Source organism: Blennius ocellaris (genome assembly GCF_963422515.1).
Source record: "Blennius ocellaris genome assembly, chromosome: 7".
Classification (NCBI taxonomy): Eukaryota; Metazoa; Chordata; class Actinopteri; order Blenniiformes; family Blenniidae; genus Blennius; species Blennius ocellaris.
Window position 1 is genome coordinate 15,046,214 of NC_137656.1, and position 13,996 is coordinate 15,060,209.

Sequence of the window (13,996 nt, forward strand, 5' to 3'; positions counted from 1 at the left end):
AATCATTAAAATTGTTCCAAAAGTGTGGGTTTACAAAAAACAAAACTATTATGGTTTGGTTAATAGTGCTGAAAGCCAACCCTGCTGTCAGTTTTACTTTGATGTGAATGTGTCCAGTTGCAATTATTTCACCAAATATTGTTGATTAAATAAATATGCGTTTAAAAAACTCAGATTTATGTAGAAAGACTGTTAAAATCGCAATATTTTTGGGGAGAGAGGCATAAATGACTTGTTTAGGAGTTGAATCTCTGGAGAACTGACTCGGGACTTGAATGCAAATATTTAAGTCCAAAGACGTCGCATTGCAATACAACACCTATGTGCAATTCGTGCAACATATGGAATTTTGAATGTAAACAACTGTTACATGTGATTACATGTGCTACATGTGTAGAAGTGACACCGTCGAAGCTGATATTCACGAGGTTTTTTTCCTGGGTCCCTGAACGCAGCGTTCGGAGGTAAAAGTTGACTGTCAACAAACCGAAGCAGCTCCGACGCCGAGCTCGAGCTCCGCTCTGCTCCGACCAGCGCGGCTTCACTCTGACCTTACCCGGGTGTCCCCCGGGGTGGAAAACAGTGTTCCCGAATGTCGGAGGTGAGGCTAAAACCGCGGGCGGACATGGACGGCAACGGCGTGTCGGTGCTGGACCGACCCGCCGCGGAGCTCACGGTCATGGACGTGTACGACATCGCGGCGGCGCTCGGCCAGGAGTTCGAGCGGGTCATCGACCGGTTCGGCTGCGAGTCCCTGGTCGGAGTGGTGCCTCGGGTGGTCCGTGTCCTGGAGCTGCTGGAGGCCCTGGTGAGCCGCGGGGCCGCGAGGAAGGAGGCCGAGGAGCTTCGCGGGGAGCTGGACAGGTTGAGGCAGGAGAGGAGCGACAGATACGAGCAGGAGAGGAAACACCAGAAGGTGAGAGAGGAGAGGGCTGCTGGTCTCCTGCTGCCTCTCGAGGGCACAAACAAACCATAGGAGGTTATTGAGTCACTATTACTTTTGTCTTTTTCTTGTTTTCAAATGCTTGGCTCGAGTTTTTTGTTGTTGTTTTAGGCAAACGTAATGTTTTTGAAACGGCCTTTACACTGTGTTTATGCAGATCTTTTCAAATGTTATTTTTTTAATGTACCCTTTACCAGATCATTCCCAATCAATTAAATATCTCATTTTCAAACAAGCAAGAGCTTAAAGTGGTGAAGACAACAAAATAGAAAGTGCATTAAAAAGAGAACAAATGGCATACAGAGAATATGGCAGGGAATTTAAAGTAAGTTCCTAATTTCAGTCCCAATTCACAAAGAAACCAAAAGGGAGCCACAGACTTGGATTCAGGAGCAAAATTACTTCCAAATATATGTACCAGCAAAGTGGCAGAAACAAACTGGGCAAAGCTAGATGAATAAGTGTATATTTTATCCTATCTAAAAAAAAAACAGTTTTAACCTAAAGTTTGACCTCTAAAATGATTTCATGACTTTCATGCACAAACTTGACAGCTTTATTTCCTAGTTCCTATTCCTAGTTTATGAGGAATATCTCTGTGCCATGTGGGTTTTCTCCAGGTACTTCAACTTCCCCAACAATTCCAACACTATTGTTTCTGTGACGCTTTGCTGACCTACTGCACACGATCACCAACCTGTTAGAAGTGGATAAAGAAGAATATTAGTTGTGTATTTCAACAAAAAAACAACAACAAATGTTCCTTGACGGGAGTCAGAGTGAGGCAACATGCAAAGTAAAAAAAAAAAAAAAAAAAACGCCATTATTGTTTTCACACTTCATTCATGGACATGTACAAGTATTATTTGTCTGTTTTGTGTCATAAGGAGTTGGAGCTGGTGGAGGATGTGTGGAAAGCCGAGGTCCAGGACCTGCTGTCTCAAATCACTCGGCTTCAGGCGGAGAACAAGCGGCTTTTACTGAGTCTCTCTTTCAAAGCGTCGCCCATCACGGAGGAAGACCTACAGAAACATGAGGGTGGGTTTTAAACCAGTTCTAACTTTTTTTTTCTTAAAAAGATGTTTCTCTTCTACAAAAACAAACGTCTTGTTCTTTTTCCTCATAAACATCTCGACATGAAGGTTATTGTGAAAGGTTGTGAGTAACATTGCTCTAATACCAGGGTACAAAATAATAGAAAATGCCAAAGCAACATGCAATTAGAAATATCAAAATAAAACAAAAACAAAAACCCATTGTAGACCTGCAGTCTGTGTCCAATGTGCTCCTTTCATTCGAGTCATGTTGTACAGCATCTGGAGGATTCTGGGTACTAAACGGGTTTAGTATGAGCCGCGAGCGCTACTGCAAATCTAACATGAATTCCATATGTGCATTTTGTACAGAGCTGCATCATGCTGATCAACCATCTGCTGTGCGTCACACATACTTACCCCCGTTCGGTCACGTGAGGCTCCACAGTACAGTCCGCATACTTGCGACCTGCCAGGAAAAAAAATAAAAGTAGGCTGAGGAGAGAAGAGAGGCAGTCAGAAGCTTGTGAAAGGTGACTATTTATAAAGCAGACCAAAATATAGCTTCTGCATTGAACCTCATGGTGGCTGCAGCTTTACTTACTGTCAGTGCAACACACACACCTCATTAACATGTACACACAAGATAAAGGAGTACCGCATGGCACATTTTTGGTGTGGAGCAGGGTTTCTGAGGCCTGGCAGGGACGCGCTGCCTGTTTTGAATGTCTCGCCGAGTCTAATGAATGGGTGAACAATGCAAAGCTCAGCAGAAACTCCACTATGACTGTGGGGTTTTTAAACTATGTTTGTTGGAGCAGGGTCAGATCTGAAATGTGTCCTCACTGCCAGGATTAGAAATGAGGGCATTAAAAAGGTTGGTCGGTGGCCTTGCGGAAGGTCGGAACAAGTATTAACAAGACTTTTTCTGTCGCTGGCCTAATGTACGATCGCTTTTGTCACTGCTGACCAAGAGGAGACATTTCAGTTGGCGAAACCATGAAAGCTGGTACTTGATCTGTATACTTCTTTTTATAACAAAATGTACCATTCATAATATTTTATCAGCATGAATGTATTCAATATTTGCTAATATGTTGCTCAACATTATAAATAAATGAAATATATCACGATTAATTGATATGAAATAATCTTTTGCGACTTTAACGACTTTTCCTTTTCCAATGCAGGTCCCACACATTGTTTTAAATGATGTGATAATTATATGATAAACAGCTGAAAGAGCCCTCCCCTCACGCCGGAGCATTAATTAAGCCACATTGAAGTTGAATTAAACAAAAAAAAAATACACTTCAATCTTAAGTCAATTGAAAACCTTTAAAAAGGCCTAAATGTTTCTCAGCTGTGAGTGCAGTTAATCACAATGTTTCTTCCTGCATGAACACTTTTCACAGCGATTTTTTTGTTTTGTTTTTGGCATCCGTAGGTATGTCGGAGAGAGAAAGACAAGTGATGAAGAAGCTGAAAGACTCGGTGGACAAACAGAGAGATGAAATCCGAGCAAAAGACCACGAGCTCGCTCTGAGAAACGAGGACGTCGATGCGGTGAGGAATTCACCGTCGTCCTCACCAATACTGTTCCAATGACACAATGCCTGGTCTTCAAAGTACTATTCCTCTAAAGCTCTCTCTCTCTCTCTTCCCCCCCCCCCCCCCCCACTGCAGCTCCAGATGCAGCAGCATCGGCTCATGAGGATCAACCAGGACCTTCTTCACAGGACGGGAGTCATGGAGGCTCAGGCCAAGACGCTGTATCAGCAGAGGGCCGAGCTGGAGGCGGCGGCACAGGCCCGACAGCAGGAGGTCAACGCTCTGCAGCTGGAGGTCGCCAGGCTGGGGAAGGAGCTGCGGGAGTACGAGCTGGAGAGAGAAGTCAGCGAGGTCGCAAGGTTTCCTCTCTCGGGGTCCGTGATGTTCTCACCGATGCCTACGATCCTCACAGTAAGGAAAAACCATAATCCACCACTGTAATCTCAGAACTATGCGTGACTGGTTCCGCGTTAAGGAGCCGTCTGGTGTTCACGTGTCCAGGCCACAGCGGGAGCGACTCTTTCAAGCTCTCTCAAGCCGAAGTCGGTGTGGGCAGAGTGTGGAGGAGACTCCGACTTCTTGGCGAACTGCTTTCAGAGGGACGAGAGCGTTTCCCCTCTTCCAGCCCCGGAACACACAGGGAGCGGCGAGGACGGCGAGGATGGCAAGGACGGCGAGGACGAGGACACGTCGGCCTTGTTGCTGGTAACGTCCAACACTCTTCCGCGCACACGCGCTGTTCCTGTCAGACTATTTACATCAAACACACGTCGTCATCGCCTTGTCATCGCTGCTCACATAACGAGTATTATTGTCACACGTCTGAGTTGCAATTGTGGATTTCTCACTGATGGATCTATGTTCCACACATCTAGAATTGGTTTTTACTGCAGTTACAAACATTAATAAGACCACAATCAGGCTGTGGAGCGCTATTCTGAGTTACCTGCTTCTCCGTCTGTGCCGGGTGTGTTCTCACTGCACAGGACAAATGCTGAGTGTCTGTGTGTGTGTGTTTTGACGGCAGACGAGGTCAAGCGGCGCAGAATCCGAGGGCGAGTCGGACGGCAGCTTGGAGCAGGAGTCGGACAAACCTCGCTTCACCCTGCAGGAGCTGCGGGACGTCCTGCTGGAGAGAAACGAACTGAAGGCTCAGGTGTTCATGCTCCAGGAGGAGGTGGCCTATTACAGAAGGTACCTGCTTCACAACACCGGGGCACAAACATCTGTGTTTGTTTGTTTATTTATTCATTTCCATTCCCCTTCAGCGAGGACTTTGAGGACAGCGTGAGCTCCATGATCCGTTCTCCATCACCTCCACCAGGCTCCGCCTCCACCGATCAGCCCGAATCGGGAATTAGACGATTGTGAGTAAAAGATACTCGTGTCATGCTGGCGTGCAACTCTCACCGTGGCAGTGCGATCATTATCCAATTGCTGTTAACAGCATAATGTGAGACGCTTCATCAGATGCCACGGCTTATTTTATTAGGAAGAAATTGGATTAACGTGCCGACATTTGTTCCCGATACTGTTGACGTCTCCATGCATGTATACATGTGTGACCTATTCTGTTCTTTCATTGCAAATGTGGAGGGGGGAAAAAAAGGAAGTCGTTGGAAACAGAAGAGCCGTAATCACAACGTGAGAGTTGCACGTAAACAAGAGTTGTTCAGGGCGTCACTTGAGGTTTTATGAGCGTTGCTAAAAACGGAAGTTACTCAATACAAACATTTATTATTGCGCCGTTTCTCATCCTTTTCTGTGTTCCACTCCGAACAGGATCTTCACCGCCATCATGCCGATGGTCGCAGCCGGTTTGATCGCAGATGATCCAACGCTGTTGCCAATACGAAGACTGGTTTCCTTAGTGTGACCTTTAAGTTCCTCTTACTTGAATGCTCTTATATATTTTTTTTACTGCACAATTTAAACACATATTTATTGGAGAGGGTTCAGTTGCTTTAAACTAAATGTACCTTTTTTTTTTTTATTTAGTAGGAGCTTTAGTGGTATATTTTTTTGGTTTATTATTGCTTATTTACTATAAGCTTTAACTGTCTAATTATTTGAAATGAGAGTTAATGGGTCATACCTCCTCTTATTTCTCATTTGTGATCCATCACAGTTTTATGCCAAATCAAGTCACCACCTCTTTGTCTAATTTTATAGATAATTATGAAAAAGTTAACGATAACCACAGATTTGCACCCTAGTTTGGGAAACAATGCCTGTGAATTGAACTGGACTCCTGGAGTGTTTTCAGCTGGAACAATTGACATTAACTGGATATCTTGTGTTTGTGTGGGGGGAGGTTTTTTTTTCAGTCTTTTTGAATTAATCTGATGGGAAATTACTGCTACGGTGCTTGACTGATTTCAAAGAGCGCTCAGTGTGTCAGTCGATCATGTGGCTGTTTTCCATTAAGTGGGAGGTGGGCCTCGGCAGGGGTCTCCAAACACTCTCACAAAATGAATTCATCATTAGTTATCAAAGGAGGATTATCTGATGCGGATGACATTTAAAAAAAAAAAAAAGCTAAAGTTCATGGATACGTCGGTCCTCAATATTGTTTCTGTATATTGCCAGAGTCGGAAACTAACAAATGCCTCAGAAGAAACCTTCTTATATCGATGTGGTGTAAACGGACATATCAAATCAGTCTTGGTTTGGTTGTTCTGCAAGGCAATCAGATTCTGACTTTGTCTCCTCATGTAGAGGTTTTCAATGTGAATTATAGTTACGACCAGTCGGAAAAAAACACCCTGATGATGCACATTGTGGTTTACGCTGGAAAAACATGCTCATGAACTGTACGCTCTACATTAAATACATGCCAAAATGAACCTTTATCATATTTGTCCCAAATAAAGTTTTGTATTATATTTTTTGGAATTATTGATACTGTATTACTGTCGGATATTACCGTTTTAATTGAGTCATAGTATTGATGGATCATTTCTGTGATGGCAAAAATAATTGCTACCTGTTCAGGCCTGCATTGGAACCATCTTCTTTTCTTTTTTTTCAAACAGTTGTACTCATTTTAATGTGCTTCCTGTATCTGCAGTGTTTCTGTTGAATTTTTAAAAATGGCATTAACATCTTATTTTTTCATACGTATTTGCAATGCTTGGTGTTTTCTTTTCGATTCTCCTCATATTGTGTGAAATGCCTCATCTCAAAAGATGATTTTAGTATCTGGACTGCAATGACACCAACACTTTATTACCTCTGAAAAAGTCTCAGTATTAGAACTAAATTCAGCACAATGAAGATTGAATATATTTATGAAATAAGCTTTTAGTTGTGGGAGGAATGGTAAGAATAGTATCTTCCCTGGACTACCTGGTCATCATTTTCACTGGTAGTAGAATGAAACTGTATCTCCCCTTCATGGTGAGTAAAGTTTCTTTCCCAGCAGACATGACAGAACACATCTAATAATAAAAAAAAAAAATCAGAGATGTCATGTCTCAAACACATTTTCTACATAAATGTTAGTTAAATTCTGGATTCCATCAGCAATGTATTACCTTTGCTGACTGGTTTCCAGTTAAAAACACTAACTCTGACGATAAAAAACTATACAAAGTGTTATTTTATTTTATGTATTATTTGTGCAATTGGCTGATTGAATTAATTTTAATCAAACCATTAAGTCTATTGGCAAGGGTAATAATTCTCTATTCGATTAACGACAGTCTCCACTTGAATTCATATTAATCCAAATAGGCGGTCGCCTTCTTGAATGCGATACACGAGCGTGTATCAAATAATGTTTCCATGACAAGAAGCGCATTTAGTTAAAAAAAACAAAACTGCGAAATGAAACCTGAGATCACGTGATGCGTCAACTGACTTTGACACGCAATGACTGACGCCCCGTGCGGGGAGCGAGGTGACGTCTTCCTCCGTCGGTTTTCCTGTGTTGGTGACTACCGTGGGTAAAACCACCTTGAAGCCCGGCTCGGAGTGAGTCCTCTTCACTTTCTCCGCCTCTTCGTCGCTCACCTGTAGCGAGGATACTTTGCCCTCCTCCTCTTCCTCCGCGCGCGCCGCCGCCGCGCGCCGCCTCATTGGAGGCTGAGTGATGGTGGAAGTGGCGTCTCCTGGAAGTTCACTACTTTCCTTCGGTTAAAAAAAAAGAGTCCTAAACCGAGCGCTTCAGAAAAACAAACATACGAGCTGGTTTTAACATCTCGGGGAACAGAAACGTGGACTTTCCACCCACCAACCCACCGCCGGTGTTGGAAGAAGTCGCCCGGTCCGGTCATGGAGTTTTGCGAGGAGTCGTCGCCGGCTCTGGCTTTCGACAAGGACGCGTTCGAGCTGACGGTGGAGGACGTGTACGACATCTCCTACGTGATCGGCCGGGACTTGTTGAAAATAAGCAGCACCGGCGAGGAGGTGTCGGACCTCCAGTTCAGGATCGTGCGCGTCCTGGAGATGTTCGAGACCCTGGTCAACAAGTACAACTTGTCCCTGGAGGAGCTGAAAATGGAGCGGGACAACCTGAAGACTGAGCTGCACCGGATCATCCAGGACGGGTCCAGCGAGCAGGGAGCGGTGAGTGTGCCCCCCCCCCAACAACCCCGGTCCTCCCGTGTCACGCACGATCGGACTTCGAGGGCCTTTTTTGTTGTTGTTGTTTGTGTGACTTTACAGCAGCAGACTGTGTGACTTTGCAGCAGACTGTGGGGCCCAACCAGCTGCTGGTGGACCTGACGGACCCCAACAGACCCCGCTTCACCATGCAGGAGCTGAAGGAGGTGCTGCAGGAGAGGAACAACCTCAAGGCTCAGCTGCTGCTGGCCCAGGAGGAGCTGGAGCTGTACAAGAGGTGAGACACGGTCCAGACTAACAATCCTGCAGCTTTAAAAGAAGAAGAAGAAGAAGTTATTGCAGCGCTGTTGTATTGATCAATAATGGATTGTACAGGTGTGGCTGGAGCGAGATGTCCTATTCACATACAAAAAAAAAAACATCACACAAAGTCAGATTATTATTTTTTTTTAAGTTAATCATTGTGGCCGTCATCGTCACTTTCAGGGAAGTGGATCTGATCTTACTGTTGTGGAATGTTTTGAGATGCTGTAGTGCTGATTTGCATAATACATAAGCTGAAAATAGAAAGAGTGCAAATGTTTCATTTTATTTGTGATGAATCTAGACTATATGGAAGCTTTCTATTGTATTGCACTTTTGTTGGTGCATCTCTTTATTATTTAAAAAAACAACACATCTTATCCCTTCAGTTCATCTGCAGACAAACATACTCTACATGATACTGAAACTCCTCTCACAGACACGAAGGGTTAATTCTGCCAACATTACACTCAATATTAGTCCCCTATAAGTTCTCTCATGTAAAATATTAACTAAGTTCTACACTCTAAATTCCCAGTATATGTAAAAGAGTGAGACTGAATCGTATTTTCTACAGAAGGTTAACGTTTCTACATTAGAAAGTGGATTTTCTTTTCAACTTTTTTTTTTTTCTTTCTTATCTTCACATGCAGTGGGATTTTGCCTCAAGCTGAACCAGCAATGGTGGAGGTGGATCTGGAAGCACCAGAAGCCGTGCACACGGCCGCAGAGAGTCCAGCCACCGGCAACGATTCAAAAGTGGAGAAAACGACTATACGCAAACTGTGAGGGGATGATTTTGAATTGCTTTACTAACACACTCTTGTGATAATGGGAAAATGATATTAAGGTCTTCTTAACGTCGCTCCTTTTATGCTTGGGTGTACCTCCGAAGGGAAGGATTCAAATGAATTTGCTGCCGCAGCCACATGACGCCGTCGTGAAGTGGCTGGGAGATTATTCTCACAGGCCGTTTGCTGTCTGCTAACAATATACTTGTGACCAAATGGATTCATGCTGATGCTGTGGATGTGTGTGTGTGTGTGTGTGTGTGTGTGTGTGTGTGTGTGTGTGTGTGTGTGTGTGTGTGTGTGTGTGTGTGTGTGTGTGTGTGTGTGTGTGTGTGTGTGTGTGTGTGTGTGTCTGCCAAGCGGCTGCTGTCAGTAATAATTGTCTGCAGCATGAGGTGTTGCTAAAGCCTTTTCATTTTTCAGCCGTTGGACTTGGAAAGATGCTCCATCAGCTCACTGTGAAACCTCCTCTGTTTTTTATAGGTTTTCATTCAGTCGAAAATGAGAGGAAAACCTTTGGCAAGACGCAACCGAGGAGACAAACAGGGTTTGTCAAATTAAACCACTTTAATCTGTTGACTTTTTTTTTTTATTATTATTTTAAGTTGTATTTGTCTAACAAGCACTATATTTTGTACTGCTAATTTTAACCTGTTTTGGATTGAGGAATATGCAGTTGCATAAATGATGTACAAATGTATCACAAGGAGAACTGGAAAGTATTTTCTAACTAGTGTTAATTAAGTAACATGAAATGTCTTTTGTAATTTTCTTTTTTTTAATAAAGCGTAATAGCTCCAATGTTAGTTTGGTCATTTTAAAGCACATATATGTTCAGTCTCATCAGGTGTCTTATGAAGGAGTCCAAGTAAAAAAAAAAACCCAAATTAAAAAAGGTGGTGTTGCTTTTTATTTGTACCTGAGCTTTGTTTTCTTGGGTTGAATATTAGATATGATTTTGCAAATTGTATTGGTTTCTTTTGCTTGTATCTGTTATTTTTCAATATCCAACAGTTCTAGCCAATTTCTTGTGTGAACCGAATACTATGTATATCTTTAATTGACCAAAATGGACACTTCCACAAGGCAAAAAAAAATGCTTTTCTTAAGCAAAACTGTTCAACTGATTCCCCGTAAACATGCGTCAATTATGTCATTCAACATTAATCCTACCAGACAGGCATATTTCATGGTTTGTATTCAGAGACAACAGCAAATATATTCCCACTAATTGTCTCTGGAAACAAGTTGAAAACATTTCCTCAGACAAACCAGTGGGAGGATTAATCTTTGAGGCTTTATTTTTGCAATGTCCAAAACATGAATGTGATTGTTGACTAGACTAAATGAAACAAACAACTTTCTTCCTTTGCAGGTTTTTCCACGCACACACACACACACCAAAAAAATAGACAAACAGAACAACTTCAAATACATTTTATTGTAAAGATTTTAATCCCAAGTATTCTTTCGTTGCTTTGCTCCACTCCAAGAATGCAACACGTACGGTTTGACGTTAGCTTGGGACTCACCCATTTGTCTTATTTACACACCATCAAATTATCAGATGAAAATAGAGAAGCGCTCCATCAGTTTCTCTGACGGCCTTTCACAATAAACGTGCCAGCAATGTTTTAATTCCCTAAATTTACAGCACAGGTAATAATTTACAATAGTCACAAATTCATTAAAAAAAAAAAAAAGAAACTACCAAAAAAATGTTTATAAAAACTTATTTTTGCACAAATACACTTTAAATTGAAGCTTAGCCTTCAACTCTCAAAAGTAAAAAATGCGTATTCAAAAAAGAAAATATATATATTTTTTTTTACAAGGACAAGGTGGAGTTTTCAGTGTTTGAGCCAGGGGTGGGCAGAGATGGAGGATTTGCTCCGGTCTCCATAGTCATAGAGCAGCTCCTCCTCTGCTTCGATGTCTCTGGAGGCCACCAGGATCAGATGAGGGGTCCCACTGATGGGGTGGAGCCTTGTTTGGCAGTTTCCACTTTTGCTGTGGTTGATCAGTCTTCCGAGGCGCCTCGTCTCCTTCGTGGCGTCCACACTGGGGGACAGAAAACACAGTCAGTCAGACACACTGGAAGGAAAAGCCCAGAAAATCTCAGCAATTCTCTCATTCAAACCATTGGAAGACCTGAAGTGTTCAACCACAAATTTAAACACATTTGTTTTCAAAAAAAAAAAAAAAATCTCTCCAGGAGCTGCTGCATCTCTACGTTTCCTGTAGTGGACAGGTTAAAACAAAATACAACTCCAAACTCAAAAAATGAATGTCATAAAACTTTGAGTCGGAACTCTATTATAAACCAAAGAAAGGCAAATTATCAGTTAATATACAAATCGGTCACTTAAAGACCAAATAAAAAAACAATTGGCATGAACACAAAATGAATAATGGATTCATGTTAATAAGTTACAACAGGCCGACACTTTTTTTTTTTTTTAATAAATAGATTGTTGTGCAGGTTTTTTTTTTTTAAAAAAAGACTGATCCGATTGGGCAAACCACAAATTTTCATTAAAGGATTGCACCTCATCTTTAATCCATCACATCTGCACTTTGTTTTCACAAAACCCATCTCAACCTCATCTGTGCCTGGTTTCTCTTTGTAAACCTCAGGTGACTTTGTTTAGGTTTTTTTGGAGACTTACCAGTAAGTTCTGGACTGATACTGGAAGTAGTACATGTAACAGCCTGTTTGCGGATCCTGAGCGTACTCCGCTTCTCTTTCTTTGGCCTCAGCGAGTTCCAGGAGGTCTCCGTGATATTCCACCACAAAGTCTCCCTTTCTGAAGCCGTTGACAGCAAACACTCCTCTGCCTTTCCCTTCCATGTGTTTGACCTGTTCACAAGGTAAAAGTCAAAAGATGTCAAAGTAGCTTCAACCACTGGATAGATATTTAAAATCGATCACATGATATTGATGAGCATATTCATTAAATTTCTCAAAACGAATTTAAACCATATTTTACCTGCATTCCCTCTTCGACATTATTCTTTATCAGGTCATCAATGTGGCTCTGTTCTTCATTCTGGTATCAAAGTTGAACATTTTGAAAAACAAAAAATGTATGTTAACTGCTGAAAACGTTCTAATCCATTGAAAAAAATGAATTTTATTTCACACATACCTTTAACTTTGCTTGAGTTTTTCTGTTGCTCCTTCTGATTGGAAAGTAGTCGGTGACCTTTCTGCTCTGCGGGGCTTTATTCTCCATCCTGGGAAGGTAAAAGACGGTCAGAGCGATGGAAGAGATTCCCATCGTTTGATGGGTGGTGAACGAGGCTTATGCTTTTAGGATGAAGTGGTTATGTTGACTCGGTGATGAACCTTGCTCTGGGTCTGCGCTCCGCTTTGCTCCGGGCCGGAACCTTGTCTGCTGCGGAGTCTTGCTGGACGGTGGGCTGATCTCGGACGCCGTCACTGGGACAGGCTGCTTCAGCCAACTGCTCTCTGGACTCAGAGCTGTCCACTTTCACTTCACTGGGGAGGTCTGGGACAAAAAAAAAAAAAAAGAAATGTATTTGTTGTTAAAGCGAGAAATAAAACTGACAGATGCCACAAACACCGAGCCCTCATCATGAGAGGCATTCCCTTTTAGACACAGCTAAGTCGTGTCATAAGACAGGTCAGTGAACACTGAAACCATTCAAACATACAGGAATTTCCATCTGGAGCAGACGTGGATGGTCTGACCAAACGGTAGCACAGAGGTCAACGGCAGAGCAGCCGGGAAGCTACATACAATCAGAAACCATCCAGTTCAAAAAAAAAAAAAAAGTTAACTGGTCGTCAATTTACTCACCTTGTTTCAGCGTCGGCGTGTCGAGATTGGCTGCATCGGAATCGTTTCCTTCTTGAATCAGCACGCTGGAGCTGTCTCTCAGAGGAGATCTCGGTTTACATGGAGCCCGAAAACCTTGCAGAGTTGTTTGCACTTTTCCTGTTGATTCCTGGAAAGTGTTTTTTTTTTTTATAACACTGGTTATAATCAAGGAAATGTTTTGCAGTTTACAAAGCTTACACCACACTACACACAACTCAACTCACATCAAGAAGTTCTGCTTTAAAGGCAGGCTTCCTTTTACTTTTTTTAAACTTTCCAAAATTATTGTTAATGATAGTTGAGATCCATGGAATATAATAACAAAACTCTTCTTGTACTTATTTATTTCTATAACCTTGTACATTTTGGCCCTCTGTTACAAATGATGAAACATTTGTAGTTTCTCACCATGACAGATAGATAGATAGATAGATAGATAGATAGATAGATAGATAGATAGATAGATAGATAGATACTAAGCCTGACCAATGACAGGAGGGACTCAATGTAAATCCGCTATAAATGCGTTTTCCACAGGTGGTTGTCCTAATATCTCCAGTGAAATTGTTTCACTTATCTAAATTACTTAATGTGTGAAAAAAACCAACAACTTTTAAACTTGCCTTGATAGTCGCTGGCTTGTTCTCCTTTGTTTCAGTCTTGGAAGAGGCTGGTTTCTGTGCTGCAGCGTCTTCAGACTTTTTGTCGGCTCTCAGCACATTTTTCTTCCCTTTAACAAACAAGAACACAAATAAACATGTGCATCTCCATTCCGTGTTAATTCATTCCCTCCGTCGACGTCATTTATTAGTAAACAGCTGTGTTCAGGCCACACGACGTCGGTACCTTTGATCTGTAACCACACCGGCGCTCGTGAGAGTACGTGACCGAACTACGCTGTAACAAAATTACCTTTGGCCATTTCAGGTCTCCGAATAAACTCCAAAAGAAGCCGTGGTGTCC

General features: G+C 42.3%; 3 protein-coding genes across 5 annotated transcripts; 2 read left to right on the forward strand and 1 right to left on the reverse strand.

The window, feature by feature from the left end:
• The first annotated feature begins 485 nt into the window (after positions 1-485).
• LOC308132080 (RILP-like protein 1) lies at positions 486-6,651 on the forward strand. 2 transcript variants are annotated; one of them, XM_080499032.1, is made up of 9 exons: positions 486-916; positions 1,831-1,981; positions 3,425-3,543; positions 3,664-3,939; positions 4,030-4,233; positions 4,556-4,722; positions 4,797-4,895; positions 5,125-5,172; positions 5,311-6,651. In XM_080499032.1, the coding sequence occupies exons 1-9, from the start codon at positions 593-595 to the stop codon at positions 5,402-5,404; spliced, it is 1,482 nt and encodes a 493-aa protein (XP_080355158.1). In that variant the 5' UTR covers positions 486-592; the 3' UTR covers positions 5,405-6,651. The 2 variants fall into 2 exon arrangements, with proteins under 2 accessions (XP_080355158.1, XP_080355159.1); XM_080499033.1 differs by lacking the exon at positions 5,125-5,172.
• A 973-nt stretch (positions 6,652-7,624) lies between these two features.
• On the forward strand, positions 7,625-10,093 carry rilpl2 (Rab interacting lysosomal protein-like 2). Of its 2 annotated transcripts, none has more exons than XM_080500001.1 (4): positions 7,625-8,097; positions 8,220-8,371; positions 9,051-9,182; positions 9,672-10,093. In XM_080500001.1, the coding sequence occupies exons 1-4, from the start codon at positions 7,804-7,806 to the stop codon at positions 9,691-9,693; spliced, it is 600 nt and encodes a 199-aa protein (XP_080356127.1). In that variant the 5' UTR covers positions 7,625-7,803; the 3' UTR covers positions 9,694-10,093. The 2 variants fall into 2 exon arrangements, with proteins under 2 accessions (XP_080356127.1, XP_080356128.1); XM_080500002.1 differs by having other exon boundaries at positions 8,223-8,371.
• Positions 10,094-11,038: 945 nt separating this feature from the next.
• kmt5ab (lysine methyltransferase 5Ab) lies at positions 11,039-13,955 on the reverse strand (the record flags this gene model as incomplete). The annotated part of the gene is made up of 8 exons (XM_080500008.1): positions 11,039-11,249; positions 11,858-12,048; positions 12,179-12,238; positions 12,338-12,425; positions 12,538-12,700; positions 13,013-13,160; positions 13,657-13,763; positions 13,946-13,955. 8 exons carry the CDS (start codon positions 13,953-13,955, stop codon positions 11,039-11,041), a joined length of 978 nt encoding a protein of 325 aa, XP_080356134.1.
• Positions 13,956-13,996: the final 41 nt, after the last annotated feature.

Excerpts from the sequence above, each read along its gene's own strand:
- LOC308132080 (XM_080499032.1), top strand. The coding sequence starts at position 593 with ATGTCGGAGGTGAGGCTAAAACCGCGGGCGGACATGGACGGCAACGGC. Across the intron at positions 4,234-4,555 it reads ACACGTCGGCCTTGTTGCTG|ACGAGGTCAAGCGGCGCAGA; the intron begins GTAACGTCCAAC and ends TTTTGACGGCAG. Across the intron at positions 4,896-5,124 it reads GAATCGGGAATTAGACGATT|GGGGGAAAAAAAGGAAGTCG; the intron begins GTGAGTAAAAGA and ends GCAAATGTGGAG.
- rilpl2 (XM_080500001.1), top strand. The coding sequence starts at position 7,804 with ATGGAGTTTTGCGAGGAGTCGTCGCCGGCTCTGGCTTTCGACAAGGAC. Across the intron at positions 8,098-8,219 it reads GGTCCAGCGAGCAGGGAGCG|CAGACTGTGGGGCCCAACCA; the intron begins GTGAGTGTGCCC and ends GTGACTTTGCAG. Across the intron at positions 9,183-9,671 it reads AAAACGACTATACGCAAACT|GTTTTCATTCAGTCGAAAAT; the intron begins GTGAGGGGATGA and ends TGTTTTTTATAG.